The sequence below is a fragment of the Anopheles nili genome, chromosome 3 (assembly GCF_943737925.1).
Source record: "Anopheles nili chromosome 3, idAnoNiliSN_F5_01, whole genome shotgun sequence".
NCBI lineage: Eukaryota > Metazoa > Arthropoda > Insecta > Diptera > Culicidae > Anopheles > Anopheles nili.
The window spans coordinates 19,043,766-19,061,008 of NC_071292.1; the positions used below are offsets into that span (position 1 = coordinate 19,043,766).

The window sequence follows — 17,243 nt, forward strand, 5'->3', positions numbered from 1 at the left end:
AGTGGATGCATTCCGTGGAAATTCCGATAATGAGTGTGAAGAAGAAGAAGGTTGCAATCGAAAAATAACATCATACGACATCCGCGCAGAGAGCAAGAAACCCCTGGATTCTCCCGAGTTTCGTCAATGATGGGTTGCAATTTGTCGAAGAAATAATTTACTGGTGTTTTCCGGGTAGCTAGATTGATTTTTATTTTCCTTGTACGTTTGTGCAACCATAGCAACCAGGCAGGCAGGCTGCCAGTAGTGTGTATTTTTACGTCGATCGTCTCCTAGTTTCCGATTGTTGGTGTCGCGAGAAAAGTGTTCGTGGGCGAAATTGTGTGTGCCAGAGAGTAAAATTGTTGAGAAATTTGTTTGTGCGACAAATTTCCTCACCAAGCTAGCAGCACGAAAAGCGGCCTGTACCAAGAAGTGTGTGTTTTGTGTGTGCGTAGTTGATTGGATGTGCGGGCGTTGTTGGTGCCGCTGAGTGTTAAATTAGCATATCCTGTTCTAGTGCACGTTACTAGCGCCGACAGTTTGTCGATGTGTCCTGGAATCGTAGAATAATGAAACCTAGCTTATGCTACGCCTACTGCACGCTGTTACTGGTATTGCTCGTTTCCAGGTGAGTTCCGGTGGGCGATGCACTTGCACGGGCGTCAACGGCCTTCGCGTCCTTCGCTCAGCAAACTCTCGCTTAGTGGAAGGAAGGCGATAGCGATAGTGGAAGTAAACTGTGATGCAATCGTCTGTCGAACAGCATCACTGCTTCCATTTTACACCCTATCGCTTCGGCGCTCCATATGTTCGAGTTATTAGTGCATTCATATGCTCGTTGCCACGGGCTACGGAATACGGCTTGAATTTTTCATTATCCGCTTCTCCTTTCTAGTTGCACGCTGTTTATCATAGTGGCCTCAGAAACACTGAAGCCATCATCTGATCTTCAGCGTCATGGTGCCGAATCGCGACAACCAAATGGTGCTAACGTGGTGCAACATTCCGTCGATGAAAATCCCGCGAGCAGTAATGAAGCCGAAGGAATCAAGCTATTGCACCGCAACGAGCAGACTCCTGACAGCAAAGGTGAACCCGGGCACGTACGGGTCCAAAATACGGCGACGGAAAGTCCGAACAGGAAACTGTCGCGTGTGCATGCTGGTTTCCCCGGCGGCCAGCGTCACGGTGTGAAGCCACTCAAGAAGCCAGCTCATGGTGGAGTGGGGAAAAATTCGCTCAAGAAGGATATACTGACGGAACGACCTACCGTACAACATGACGAGCCTCCGGATCTAAAGGACGTCATATTTTTAGAAACCATCTCCAAGAACGTTGGCGTCACCAACAGCGGGTAAGTGTAGTTGGTAAGGCTCTATGTTCTAGAATCGCATAAATATGCGTACATCCGGTCTTTCTCCTCGAATGATAAGACATTATTAGAGCCCGCTGATAACGAAGCTTTTATTGTGCCGTGTGAGACATCGCAGTTATTGACATTTATTGCACACAACTACGCCGCTTTATAAGACATTTTCGCACTGAAGTCTGATACACATCTGCGCAAATACCAAAACCGTTGGTACGAGAGTAATGATGGGGCTGAATTAGGGATGATATCGATTTCCGTCACGATTGAGCTGATCGGGATGGTGTCTATTTTCGGAATTTTTCAATTACTTTCTGGGACAAAGATTTTTAAATGTCACAAAACGTGCAAAATCCCTTCCCCGAAGGTCGACATTACCACGGCTCGGGAATGTGACCGTGAGCTGGCCTGTCGCCCTGGCACGTGTGGCTTCTCCGTGTAGTCATACGTTTTCTATTTCGGTGACCTTCGTAATCACGTGCTTTGTACATGTGCCCGGTGTGCGTACACCAAAGGTGTACGATCTTTTTCTTCGTCTTGACGCCTCGCGGGAGACTTATGGCCTTCCCGGTATGGAGTGTTCGTTGCATTTCTTGCTTCAATGGGCACGCGCCATTTCCCCGTGATAAGCTGCGGTATGGAAGCCGCCCTTTGTTGGCTATCAGTATGTCCATTTTTTTTTCTCCATACCATTCATAATTTGTGCATCGAGGAGAAGAAAAACCCTTGGTTTATTGCGGAGAAGGAATACCGTTGAACAACTTCTCGTTTGTTCATCGTTTCTGGCTGTAAATCATCTCGCTCCCTCGCGAGCAGGTGTAACGAGAGTCATGTGAAAGACGCAACAGCTCGTGAATTGGATAGTGGTGCATTCCAAAATGCACTGAATGCCTTCCCATGTGGGGCCCCTATTGAAGGATCGATGCATCGTGGAAGATAATGGTGGTAACATAAAATTAAATCGACCTTGGCATGTAAGTAGCCTAACGGTTACGTGTTGCGTTTACGGTACATGCGACCCAAAAAATCTCCCACAAATAAATATGTGTGTGCGTATGTGACCATATAGCTCAGTAAACGATAAAACCAACGGAGCACCTCCAACGCATTAATTATTTAAGTCGTTCACGAGTAAACGGCGTTTTTATTATTTTACTTTCATCACTAGACATATTTCCGTTTGAGCAATTTTCGAGACGTTTTAATTTACTATCGCAAAAATTAGTTCGCTAAAATGAATGAAAGAGGTCGACTTTTTTTGTCGATCGTTTAGCTCGGATTGCAGTTGCACACTGCACCGCGTGACGATTTTAATTGTGCAAGTTTGACCACCAACGACAGATATCTTCGGTTACATAACGGTTGATGTGATGTTGGAATTATTTTACAACATTTTTTAACCTCTATAATTTATGGAGTCTCCACGGAGCGATGATGTATGAGGGCACCACCATTTGGCTTTGAAAAGAAAGTGAAAACATCTTAAAAGCACGCAAATAAGAATGATGGTGAGACGACGCTGTCTACTCGGCATAAAGGCCCTTTGTGTTCTCTTCTGCTTCCTTTAAGAATGTTTGCTTTCGGAGTTGTGCAAACAAACATTGTTTTACGGAACTTTTCCCTAAGTTTTTGCCGTAACTGCAAAGAAGTCATAACTCAAGCAAGAGACCTTCATTGGCGTTAGTTTCGTTTATCAGCTAGTGTAAGCCAAGGTACTTTAGGGAGCTTTGACGAATGCAAATATTTGCGTACCGCTTTATTGATCCAGCATATTTGTTAGAGGTCAAACCGGTAATGATCCTTACCTATCGGAAGGTCAACGTACCCCGGGGGTCCCATCCGTTCCATCATTGCACAGCATTACACCGGGAACCGGTTACGACAGGTGGATCAGCAAAACTGCCCTTTTAAGGCGTCTTAAAAACGGTGACGTCGAATGGAGTCTCCTAAAGCAACAGCTCCTCCTTAATGGATGGAATGACGCTGACGCTCATCGTCGCGTGACGAGCTTCCAGTCGCTGTAATCGGTTGATTGGGTGTAAAAGAAGTGATGAAATATCGTATAAAAACAAGTGGCTTGTGTTTGCAGGACCGAGACGCGACTTGATTACCTCACACTCGGTTTCTGCGGAAGCGAGTTCGAGGACGATGGAACAGGATGAGACGCATCTTCTTGATGAATCGATGTTCCCCCTCTCCATTTTATATTCTTTTTATGCGTGCAAACAAGCTTCCTTGTTTGTGTGTTTTGGTCTAGTAAGGCTTCGGTAGTGCCTGTAAAGGGTTGTTGTAGGGACAACTTGTACACCCTTGAGTGTGTGTCAACTAAGGGCAGGTCAAACGGCTAACCCATCATTACTTAGTATTTTTGAATAAATATTAAGTATAGATATTTTATTACTGAACTTCAAAGTTTGCGCAAAGTGGTAATTTAAATAAGTTTGTCATACCCGTCACAGTATCAGTGGAAGTAGTACACGTGTCCAAGTTATTGACGTGGCTAGACCATTCGATTCGCTAGTAGAATTTTTAAGGAAGTCCCATAAAGGTACTTCGGTCGATTGATTTGTTGGCCACGTTTCAGCTTCCCCTAGCGCGTAGACGGCTCAGCTCGTTTCCATTCTCGTATAGCATTGGTCCACGTCATTACTGGAGCGGTTCCACTATTACTGGATGGTGTGGTAGTAGTACCAACCCGCACCAGTAGTACATACGATCGAATACTCTGCTCACCGAGAGAGCAGCAACACCACCACCGGGAGGGGTTGAGATAACTTGCCATTTTGACGCAGCTGCATCAGTGGCAAGAAGAAGCAGAAAAAAACACAAACAAAAATGCCACTCCACCATGCGTCCGCGGCAAGGACGCATAACAGAACGTATATTCGAAAACAAACCACTGCCACCTCTTCGTCTCCACCTAAGAAGATGTCCCCACCTCAAGTACATTGCGTGAGCATGTGGTGGCGTTTCGCGAGCACGAGGTTCACAAGACGATCGTGAGAGCGTATTTGGTTTGGGGTGGGTTTGAAAGAAGAAAAAAAAACACCCACCGCCCGCCCAGTGACGTTTGCGATGGCGCCGTTCCGAGAGCTGACCAAATGAGAGAGAAAGAGAGAGCCAGGACGAAGCGTGAAGGGTGCACTTGGTGGTCGCGACGACAACCCCATGCCACAGGGCGTCTCGCGATAATGCCACTGCCCTTCCTGGCTTGTGGCCACCGTTGCGATTCGTGGTTGGACCGGCTTTGGGGCCTCCTCGCCGTTGAGTTTGTGGTCGAGAGCGATTCAGTGTCAATTGAGTTGTTCGTACGGTTCGGTCGGTTGCTTTTGTTGCGGTGTCGGTTGCTGGTCCGTTCCTTGGTGCAGCTAAGAGGGCGACTTTTGGCGTTGGTGTATGCTGGCTGTGCTGTGGTGCGTGAGGGAACGGGTTGAGATGCTTGGTTTCTTTAATTGAAAGCTTGCATTTGTGAGAGAAATGATGGATGTGATGTTGTGTGGTTATGCACGCCCGTTGAAAATGATCCCAAACGTGTCGGCGGATGATGATGCGTCGTGTCCTGAGGTTTTTGTCTCTGTACTCGAGTTGGTGAAATTAATTTATCCTTATAGAAGAAAAAAAAACACCCCAGATACACGCCCTGCAGAAGGGCGCAACACTGAGTGCCTTTTTTTTGTAGTGAGCGAATAAACGACAGGTCGATATTATGTCACGACGAACCGGCTTGGCTGGCACGGACGTGGGTGGGTGCAAGTGAGGGCGCAAAGAACGGAAGCGGTTGAAGATGAAGTCACTACACACGAACCAGAGCATCATTATCCTCTCCGGACTTATGACCATCAAGTGCAGCGATCCCGCTAGAGGTTGGGTTTTATGCAGTTACCCGCGGTGATTCACACCGATTCCAACCCTACGCTGACGGTGAAGAATTGTTGAGCGTGTTCAGGGTGTAGTGCTTGCGTAAAACACCCGTTTGGAATGTGTGGAATAAATGGCTGGAATGCGGCGCAACGATGTGTAAATTAAAGCATCTAACGGGACGGATGGCAAAATGATGCATTAGAGATGGATGAGTGGAGCACATTGTTGAAGAAATTATCTCATGAGTAATATTGTGATACTATGTCATACAGGCACAGTGATATTAAGCGAAGGAATTTTCCACAAACATAAATAAAACAATGTAGAGTTTTCTGATAGTGACGGACTTTTGCCTGATAGCGATGTGTATTTTCTCAAATTATTATCAATTTGATGTACTAATTTGGTGCTGGTCTGGCATGCTAATAGTCTCCCCTTGTGGTGAAATTTCCAGAAGGAAACTCCTCTGTCTGTCGCCTGTGTGTTGTTATTCGAGGAATGGTGGACAGACGCAAGGTTTTCTCTTCCATTTTGCGAAACGCACTGCTGCCACTTTGTCAGGATGTCGTGCAGTCGCCACTTAGCACGTTCCTATTCGTGCGTGCGTGCTTTTTTTTCGTCAACTCTTGATAACGAATCTGGACCAAATCGAGAACTTGCTGGATATTCTGGCGCCGCCCTAAGCCCGTACTGGGGCATAGCTCCCGTTGTGAAATGGGATTTTCATGTTGAACGCAGCATTCGCTCGTCGGAAGGGGCAGAAAATGTGCCACATTGCTCAGTGCGTCGTGGTTGGTCTGTAATCTTGATGCGGGGGCGTCCGAAAGGGACTGAATGAATAAAGTAAAACTAGAGGAAGCCAACTGAACAACAATCTGTTCCAGCTCGACCATATGGTCCTTCCATTGAGCCACAATAAGCGACGATGGTGTTTCATGAGCTTGTGTAGTTTTGGAGTCAGTTGAGATCGTGGTTTGCTGCGAGGTCAATGATGGAATTTTTGATAACCATTCAAAAGGCTAAAGGGTAAATAAGCGTCTTTGGGGTCACGTTTGGTCGTCCCATTTAATTAATGGATGGTGTTGATCCATAAATTCGAAAGAATTAGATGCCCCTTAGAAGACGTCATCACTCAACTGTTACGTACGCATATGTGTAACATTTTGGGAAGTTTTATCTAACTATCTACACCAGACGCGGTACCGAGGCCAGTTTCATGACGCAATGCGGCACTCGTTGCAGCTTTGCTGCGATCCATGAACCGTGCCTGCACGAGGAGGAGGAAAACGAAAGCCTTTAAACCGGAAAATGATAGAGAAAAAGCGCAAAATCAAATGTCCCGGGTGCCGTTGAATCTTCGTTCGAGAGTGTGCACTTCTAAAAATGGACCGCACCAATTTACTGCATTTTTTCGGAATAGAAGAAAGTACGCAATGCGCTCGCGTCGTGAAAGTGAAAGCGCCTCCAGCGAAGCACCCACAGAGGAATAGGTTGGCGAAAAAAGGGAAGAAAATGGTGAAAACCTCTCGCGGGGGGAGGCGTTTCATTTCGTCATCGTTGCCGGTTACTGCCACTGTCGCCACAAGTTGAGTAATCGAAGTCGTTGTGAGATAAGGTGAAATTTAAATTAGTCCCCAATATTTTCCCATGCCACCGAGAGTGACCTCTTGTGAATTCGTTATTCCATGTTTAAAGGAGAACGCGGGCCGCTTTTTTTTCTCCTGGTGTCCCCCAAAAAGCCGCTTTTGGCGATGATGTTTCACAAACCGGTCTATGCTGATGTGTTCTGCTAGTTTTTGCTTCTTTAACAAGTCCGTTCCAGTTACGAGTTGGTACGACATTTTCCATTCTATGGTCCACCAGTGGGGGAGTGTTTGGTAGAACAATCACTTCGTGAACGTGGTGATTGGAACTTTCTTGAAGGTTGCGTGGAAGCGTATGTCTTTTTTTGTAAGTTGCATAGCTACGACAAGGTTGTTTAAGGGACAAATCAAATCGTTTAGTTCCGATCATGCCCTACTTGTGCCTGGTATGTACATGTTGGTGTGAGGTAGGTTGTATAGCCCCTTTTGAGATACTATTTGAACTGATCATAAGTGGTATCATTGAAGATATCAAGCCTATTGAAGAAGCTAGTCCAGCGCAGCATCGAAATTTCTTAGCCCGCCCATGTGCGTATCAGAATGATAAGCATTTTCTGAAAGATAAAACCAGCCCAACTTCTTCAATTGACACAACCGTAAGTGGACACAAGTGAACGTGGCATTGAATGTGTCTCACTGCACTGGGATTGGGTTGCAAAGCGACAGACACGTTCTTTGCGTCGCAGACTCAATTACTGACGCTTGTGTACGGTTGATGAGTATGCAGGACCACTCCCTAGCTTGACTACAATGACAGTTAATGGCGCTTTAATCTACTAAGTGAGCCCCTAGGTGCATATTTAATGCCTAAGCGGACTGCGAGCAAAACCACGTACAGCAACACTCATCCACATGTGAACATGGGGGCATTTGGGTGACTTCCTGCTCCTGAGGGATACCTTTCCTGTTCGTCATGTTCTCGCGGGCAGTTTGATTACTATTTTGATTCCCTTGTCATGGTGGAGGGTTCATTCTTCGCTTGCTTCTTGAGCAATGGCTGTTGGCATTGACTTTTCGTCCAATCGATCGATCGATCGATCGGTGTAGAACGGTTAGAAACGGATCGATTATGTATAGCTCACTCTGTGGCGCTACTTCTGTCAGCCAATGTTGACCTTCAGCATTGGCGACTGCGTCACCGAAGAGCCTTTGTACGTTCAAACCGTCGAGATACAATGTGATGGAACACACAAACAACGGTGAAGCATGTCCTTTGTTGTGGATGTCATGCCGTAGCGTTTGTTTTCGCGTTTCTCATGGGCCTTTTGATGATTAGACGGTGTGCTGTACTCAAAGTTTGCCTTCGATTGATTGCGACCGGACCCATGTTCCGACGATGGAACCTGATGATAAGGCATACTTTTGTTATGTCAAGCTGCGGTTTTGTGGATGCTGTTGGGTAAACTTACTCTCATCTGAATTTGATTACACAACTGCTGGCTGATTAGGTGGCAGTGGTGCAGGAATATTTGTTTAAACAGTGCGCCAAAAACAAACAGAGCATTCAATTCGCGCAATTTCTAGGACATCATCTTCTACCGACGCAATGTTTAAAGCGAACAAAATGTAGCGCACTATTTGCTTTTGCTTTTGAATCCATCGTCCGAGACGTTTCCGCCAGGCCCTTGAGATAGGCAACACTTTTCTTATCAAGGCGCGCGAGGAATTCACTCTCGTCACGCTTAAACCGTTGACCGTTGGCGTTGGGGATGATTTACGAGTTGGGCGACCGTGCACTTGCCACACGACCGGAATTAGACGTTGTACCGGGCGCTTGTATGCGTATCAATGAACGTGTGTTTGTGTGTTTGTGTTTCCACCCACCACCCACCACAACCCTTTATTGTGAACGCACCGCGGTAAACAATAAATGACGTGGACGAATCGGGTTGTTGCTCGGTTTGGTAGGTGTACACTTTTTTTTATTGGACACGGCCCACCGTTTTGATAGCCACGGTTCGATGTTCGATTGTTTTGCCATTTGGCTAATTAGTGTTTCTTTTCCATTGTGAAATTAGATTACTTATAATGGAATTGGTTACTCAATGGAATGAAGCAACCGGGCGCCGATAATTGCATTTTGATCCCTGCAGCGATAAATTCATCTACCGATCGGTAAATGAGAAGGTATAACACAAGAGACGCAAAATGTTTCGTTTTGTTGCATTCCACGATCATTGCAGCCAAACGGAGGTGGTGTGTGCTGCTTGAATAATTTTGCTCGATTTTTTTTGTTGATTTAAATTTGGCATCGGCAAAGTTTAGACTAACGGTGTGAAAGAGAGATTACTTAATCGTGACGGAATAACAGCAACTTTTATTCAAGCGACAAAACGGCAACATGAAAGAAAAAAGTTTTCTTTGAGTGTGAAATTGTGAATCGTATGTGTAATTGCAACATTGTTGCATATTCTTTATTTCTCTCGAGACTGTATAGCTTTACGTTATCTGGTACGCAGGGTTGTTTTTTTGTACAGAACAATCGTAGATTGGATTTTTCTGGCCAAAAATTGTCAAAGAACCTGACATCGAAACTGACTGATATATGATACTCAAAGCTATGCTATCGCATTCTAGAATTCTGTGGTTTGCCAAATCTCGTAGAAGGTGAAATAAAATACATATATCTAAACCAACTTGGAGGTGTCGGACCCGTGCGTCACATTGAGACGGTTTAAGTTTTCCATTCTCCACTTCCGCTTGCCCCAGACGCATGTTCTCAGGCATCACGTTACCATCTCCACACTGTCACGTTCGATAGTCACTCGAAAATGCTTCCCTCACTCTAAACGGCAAAACCTTGAACGACTCGCCGTGAGCTAGCATTAGGCGCCACGGGTTTATAAAGATAATGGATCAAAGGAATCATGGAAGTGTGATCCACTTTATGAGCCCCAGCGCTATCTTTATCGTTGCACCGTAACCTGACCGAAATGCCGCTGCCCCACGTGCACGTGGACATCGCGAGCATCTTCACGGCTTGCAAATCTACGCCAATGAATTTCCTTTCGCTCACGTGTTTGTTGCCTGACATGTAAATTGCCGTGCGTTGGAAAACACTCGTCCGGGACGATCGTTCAATTTAGTGGGAAAACTCGTGACATTGATTGTCGGTAGGGGTAATTTGCTCCACAACGCTTCTTCCTGTTGTTTAGTGCCGATTTTATAGTGCATTTTATTATCGACATCGTGAGTGTGTTTTCCACTCCACGGTAGAACCTTTTCATGCACAAAAACTCTATTTGTACGTCTTATCGTGGCGCGCGCGTCATGCAGTAAACGAAATATTTGTTCGCATTAGCGAAATGTTCGGGTGGATTCTTTCGCTGGCTAGGTTAGCTGGCTCTAGGAAACATGTACCGCGCTCTGTGCCTGTGCGACAATCGCTATCATTCACCCAGTTACGAGCGGTGATGCATAATAATCTAACGGGGGGGCCGCGTTGTTTGTCTGTTTAAAAATTCAGTTCCAGTAAATGTGCCTGACGAGGACGAGAGGGCGCCGTTCGCGACACGGTTTCATTTAGTTTTCCGCGCGCTAAGAGCAACTACTTCAGTTAGAAACGGCCTCCAGCGCAGTGGCTAGTGTGCATCAGTAGTCGGCTCAGGAATCGATCGTGAAAAGTGTCAGTTATCAAGCGATAGTGAGCCTTTTTGGAAACGCGCCTTTCAGGACCAACGGTTTATGCTCACTACCGTGTGGTGGTGATGTTCCCAGTGACTAAACCCAGGTGCTGCGATACGTTAGTGTGTTGCAGTTCCATGTACCGCACCGGATGCTGCACCTACCATCGGTTGATGTGTACATGGTGGTGAATCTGTACCTGGTGGCGTTTTGCTACGTTAAATGGCAGCTCTCGATGAGGCTGGTCGGGGCGATTGCGGCACGTGCCGGAAGGATGCGTAAGCTGACCGTCCTGGTGACCTTCTGCTGGGTGGCGGTGGTCTCCCAGATCGTGGCCATCTCCAACCTCTACCACGATGGGTAAGTGCGATGGGGCTTTGAAGCGGTTGTTCATTCAAAGCTCAAGCATGGGTTTGAGCTTGGGTACAGCGATGGGGCACGTGGTGGAATCCAACACGGTAGCATAATTTGTGGAATTGTTTCACGATTTTGGTTCGGTTGCTTCGTGACCCAACAATAACATGCCTGTTACTTATTAACTTCAATATGCTCTTATTGAGGAGCCGACAAACAAACCCTGGAATTTAAACGAACTAAGGAGAGCTTTTGTTTATATCTATTTTGCTCTTCTCTTTTCATAAAGTATGCCAATGAATGTTTATTAAAACGGATTATCAAGGATTCTGTACTGCACTCGCTAAGAGTAATAACAAGATCAACAAATGATTCAAAAACTACTCCACTGTATTAGAAATTGATCACGTGTTCCAAGAGAAAGTTTCTTCTTGCTTTTTCCCCAAAAAGAAAAAGAAACAACAGCTCTGAATGATGGATGTGAAATATGGTGTTCTTGTCGTTGTCCGTAGCCATTATTTTCACTGCCAATGTCGACAAGTGCGGTAATTATGGTTTGAGGAAGTCTCCGGTTGTTAAGGGTCTAAAAATAATTTGTCTACTTGTGTCGACCGTTATTTTGCGCGTGAAAACACAGTGTGGCTTCCTCGCCAGCGATGTCTCCTCGTGACTTGTTGTCACCGGATGCCCCATACGGAGGTGTACTTGAAACATGCACGCACGCACTGTGACAAGTCAAGGCTGGCTGAGCTCTGGCTTGCATGCTCGGGATGGCGTTGATTGTAAACACGAGCGTAGGGCAGCTGGTCAACAAGCGTGCTGTGGCCCTTCACTATCGTCACTTATCACGTGCCATCTCTCGTGTGTCCTGCCTGATGCAGCTCAGATTGCATGCATGCGGAAATGGCTTTCAGTTTCGTTCTCGTATATTTGCTTTGCTAGAGATCACACGATCGATCATTGAACTGAATGTAGGGTGGCATTTGTAATAGAGTATCTTTCAATGATCTTTCTGGTTAACAAATTGTTAAGGTTATCTTCCGTTTCTGTTCTTTTTGTTTCAGATTACAAAACATTCCAGGACCACCTTCAATAATCACGTTGGTGGACAATCAGCACAATGAGCTGAATAATATTGAGAGTAAGTTGGAGGAAAACTTGGAGGCAACGTTGAAAAATCTATCGCACAACAATCCACACACCGTTCAACCGACGGTACCGTTGCACAACAATGATCAGACACAGGAGCAACACCATCATCAGCCTCTATTGGCCGATGGCATCGTAACTGCTGAAGAAGAACACAGTAATGGTACGCTCGATATGGAAGGTGTGGAAGTTCCCGACTCTCGGACGGGAGAGCCCGAACAACCGGCATTGATAATGGCCCCAACAGACGATGGCGGATTGGCAGCTTCAAGGACTCTTCTCGAGACCACTGAAGTTCCTTCCGTAAATGAGGTAACGGGTGATGGTGATCGTGTGGCAGGATCAGGATCACCAGAAGCTAGTCCCACCGGTATGCCGCTCCGGCCACTCGAGATGAACCTAACCGAGGAAAATCCCATGCCCGTGTTCAGCGAATGGGCCCAGAAGCAAATGGCCGAAGCGGAAAAGAAACTGGGCGAGGTCGTGAATGCTTCTGCCATGAAAAAGGGCACAAAACCGACCGGTGGGAAAGCGAACGGTGGTGTGATGAAACCGCGTGAGAAAAACTACGCCGCCCCCGAGTGTGGAGCGAAAATTATAGCCTCGAATCCAGAGGCGCAGAGCACGGGATCCGTACTGACGGCACCTAAGGACGAATATCTGCTGAATCCTTGCACGAGCAAGATTTGGTTCGTCGTAGAGCTGTGCGAACCGGTGCAGGCGGAGCGAATCGAGCTGGCAAACTTTGAGTTGTTTTCGTCGTCCCCGAAAGAGTTTACCGTGTCGGTTAGCAATCGATTTCCGACACGCGACTGGGCCAACGTGGGCCAATTTACGGCCAAGGATGAGCGGGACGTGCAGAGCTTTCAGCTGCACCCGCACTTGTTCGGGAAGTTCGTACGTGTAGAGATTTTGTCGCATTACAACCAGGAGCATTTCTGTCCAGTATCGTTATTTCGGGTGTACGGAACATCCGAGTTTGAGGCGTTCGAAACGGATAACACGCCGATGCCGCTGGAGGACGATGATGAAGATGATGTGCTTGTTCTGAGCGACGGCAGTGTACTGCCTGGAAAGGAACATAAGGATGTGTTACTTTCTGACCGCAAAAGGATAGTTGAGTCTGGCAAGGAACCGTTCGAGACTACAATATTGCCGTCGAAGAGCGGTGAAAAGGACCTCCAAACGGATAAGGAAGATGATGTGGGTGTAGACACTAAAGATGCACGTCGGAGTGGCAAGAACCCGAACAACATCCTCAAGTCCGCCGGTGAGGTGGTGATGAACATGGTAAAGAAGGCCGCCGAAGCGCTTAGCAAAAGCGGAAACGATAGTAACAATTCTTCAGTCGATGGCACCAATGAACGCGCGACGACGAAAGGTGGAGATAATATTGCAATCACTGGCGTGCCGACATGGGGTGAGGTCCAGGAGGTCGCCGCGCCATCATCCTGTTTTACACTAGCTTATACGATACGTTGCGTTAACTGTACCGACCATTTCCGGGCTCAGCTAGAGTCCATGATGAATTGCAAACACAATCTTCTCACTAGTCTTTTAGGTGTGCCGCGAATCGAGCGTTCGTTTGATTCCGCACAGCATTTTCTATGTGCCAACGTGTTAGGGTTTAACTTACCGCGCTCGACGAAGCAAGGCGATGGCGAGGGTGATGCGCCACCCTCGATCTGCTTAAACATGCGCTACAGCTTGCTGAATCTACTGCCAGATCGACTGGTAGCTGGGCTGTGCAATGTGGTGGCTTTCGACCTGAAGCTGCTTTCGACGATTAGTCTCGTTCCTAAAGAAGTGGAAAGCAACGAACCAGTTGCTGGTGAAACGGATCAAGTGGTACCGGTCGTAAATCAAAAATCTACTGCGACCGATACGCAACATGATCTGCAGGAGAATAGTGATCCTTTATCAGGAAAACCATTCGTCGATGGAGAAACATCAGCATCGATTCCTACCCAAACGAATGAAAAAGGACGAGAACTTGAGCAACTCGAAGAGACCGAACATGAACCAGCCGCAAAGCAGGATGATTTAGAGGTGGTTAAGGAACAGGATGGCACTGCTGCTGTGAGGGAGGATGTTAATATGTTTAACATTGCAACCGAGTCTCCGCAGCCTACTGCTATGGAAGCTGATGTGGTAGCTGTTAGTTCTACGGGTCAACCGCGTGAACAGGAGCAACAACAGGACTATAAGGAAAAAGAAGATCTAGGAAACCAGCATTGGGAATCAATCGACGAGGGAGCGCTGGTTGCGGGTGGTCATCACCATTCCGATGGCACGATTGCCGTCGGTGATGGATCTGGCCCATCGGGCGGAGCAGAAACTACAACTGGTCATGCTCCTGCTTATTCCGCCGGTACTCTTCAAACGGGACCGCAAAAGGGACAACCGGAGAGTGTTTTCCTTCGCTTGTCAAACCGCATTAAGGTACATAACGAATGTTTGTTTGAAGTGTGGTCGCTTTTGGTAGGATCTGCTTGTAATTTATTTTTACTTTCTTTTGCTTGTAGGCCCTCGAACGAAACATGAGCCTATCGGGACAATATCTCGAGGAGTTAAGCCGTCGATATCGTAAGCAAGTCGAAGAATTGCAGCACTCTTACGCCAAAACGCTACACGAGATCGATGACCAAAACAGGCGGATGCGTGAGAGTGAAACGACGGTGCGGGAAATGAACGACCAGCTACGGCAGGATCTGATGATGTTCCAGGACATGGTTATCATCTGGCGCAACATAGCGCTAGTGGTCCTTTTTGCCGTTGTGCTGTTGCTGGCAATTCTGTTGGTCCTGATGCGTACTATTTTGGGAAGTGTTAACCGTCCGCCAAATGGATGGGTTGCCAGTCAACAACCGGCTCCGCTACCACAAAGCGTCATTGATCGTGAGCTGGCACAGGTTGGATCGGATGCGAAACCCATTCGTGGCCGAATGCTACGAAGAAAATCAATCGATGGGATGCCCACGGGTGGTACGAGTGTAGATGTGACCGGTGGCTCGGTTGGCAGTGTGTCGGGTGTGATTATTGGCACTGGCGATCCATCGACCGTGGCCTCGGGAATGTCTCCGGCACGACTTCGCAAGAAGCGACCGAGTGAGGAAGCTTTAAATATCAGTGGTACGTACGTGAACCTTTTGATCGAAGATGAGGCAACGCAACAACAGTTTACCACCGTACCGGTTTCGACACCGCAGCATTTGGAGAAGAAAAAATCGAAACAAAAACATCGGAAAGTCTCCGCTCCCTCGATGATGATAATGGCGACTGCGGCAACTTCAACACCACTGGCTGGTGGAGGAAATTCATGGCACGAGCCTGCGAGGCGATCGGTATCGATGAATGAATCACAGGATCATCGACGGATGGCGGTTAATGGTAGCGTTGATCACCAGCGATCATCGGGAAATGATACTAGTGGGCGTATCGATGAGCTACCACTTTTGGAGGACAACGATGAGTTTATTATTCCCACCGCGAGTGATTTATCGTACGACGAATTCATGCCCGGTTCGAATCCATCCTCGGTAGAGCCGGGTTTAATCGTGTCGAGCGATATCGATCGTATAATGGACGGAACACCCGATTCCAATGGGACTGGGGGTCCTGTGATTTCCCATTCCTCAACGGTAGAGGAAACCGCTGATAGGGAGCAGGAGAAAAAGCACACGACTAAATCATCCCGGCGCCTTTCGTCGCCGGCATTTTTCAAATCCTCGCTGCTGCGATCCAGCCTCGGGTCGGCCAAGCGATCATCAAAAAAATCCGCCAAAACCAGCAGCAGCAGTAGCGGCAGCAACACAAGTGGTAATAGTAGTAGCAGTAATAGTTCTAATATTAGCAGCAATAACAGCGGCCTGGTAAAGGTGATGCCCGAATCGTCGCACTCCAACAGCGGAGGTGACGCGTGGACGAATGAAAAGCCGCGAAATAATCAGGAAAACTTTTACCGTTGGTGGTCGGAGCAGAGTAAAGTTCTTTCCTCCTCGCCATCATCTAGTCAGGAGGTTTCTTTACCCTCCGACGTCAAGCAACGCCAAAGGATAGAGAAAGCCAAGTCCGCAAGTCCCGATGGACCAAAGGGACCCCGGGAAGGACAGGAACCGGTGAAGTTGTCGGTTTCCTTTAATGGTGATTTCCCCGCGAACGGGGTGACCGGTAGTGGCAACGGTTTGGATCGAAAGTCGAGTCGGGGCAGCATACGGCGCCTGTTCCGGAAGGTATTTTAATAGGGCGCGGACAGCGGTTCGCGCGCGATATTATGTGTAAACTAACTACAATAGACTGAAGTTTGCGTACGCGCGTTTGGGCGAATGTTATTGAAGCGATCACTAGCAAACCCTCCCACTTGAGTAGTGGGGATTTATTCGTAGCATAATGGCGTACTTTCGAAATGTGTCCACTCTATTCCTTACTAGGAGGACGGAAGTTGTAGCTGAAAATCGTTCCTTTTCTCAGTGTAGTCTGTTGTAATCTTATGTTTCTTATTCGTTTAAATCACGTCATGTTTAAGTTAGTTGTCTGTGCGTGTAGATTATATCAAGTAAACGAAAGAATGGCAGATAAACTCCAGGTCATATGGTCAACGTACGCAGATGTCTTGTTTGTTATACAGGAATAACATTAGGCATTCAAAGGTTCGTCATCTACATGGCATTTTTTTTGTTACAAAACACCTACGGTCCAGCATTCAGTTGGCTCTGTATTTTTTTGCGAAATTGGTGTTAATCATATTGTAATTAGACGGATCGATGAAACGGAAATAACATTAGACAAGGAAAGGCAATTTTGTGAAAAAATGTTATCGAAAAGGACCACTATTTGGTATGCTTAAAAAGTGAATGTGAACGTCGAACGCGTGTCTTTGATTGGTAGTGCTATCTTTGGACCTTAATTTTTCGAAGCATCAAATTGTGGATGATTATTAAATGGAGTTACGAATTGTGTATGAATGTAACGCAAAGGGCCATAATACGTTGAAGACAACTATACTAAAACGTTACGCACCACTCTGGGCAGTATGAAACAGTAAATCACAATAAACGATCTGGGTCTGGTACCGATCTGGATACGTAAAATGGTGTAGCACTATCCGTTCAATGTAGCATTGAATAGCAAAAAATGGCCATGAAAATGGAGATAATCTGATCGATAAAACGTTCGTGTAGAAGACGAAATAAATTATTTTGTTATCAATAGTAGCCTATTTGTTATCTATAGTATCTGTACGAAAGAAAATTAGCCGACTA

General features: G+C 46.7%; 1 protein-coding gene across 1 annotated transcript; it reads left to right on the forward strand.

Moving 5' to 3' along the window:
• The first annotated feature begins 551 nt into the window (after positions 1–551).
• On the forward strand, positions 552–17,196 carry LOC128722698 (SUN domain-containing ossification factor). Its single transcript, XM_053816374.1, has 4 exons — positions 552–610; positions 878–1,336; positions 11,898–14,424; positions 14,508–17,196. Exons 1-4 carry the CDS (start codon positions 552–554, stop codon positions 16,221–16,223), a joined length of 4,761 nt encoding a protein of 1,586 aa, XP_053672349.1. The 3' UTR covers positions 16,224–17,196.
• Positions 17,197–17,243: the final 47 nt, after the last annotated feature.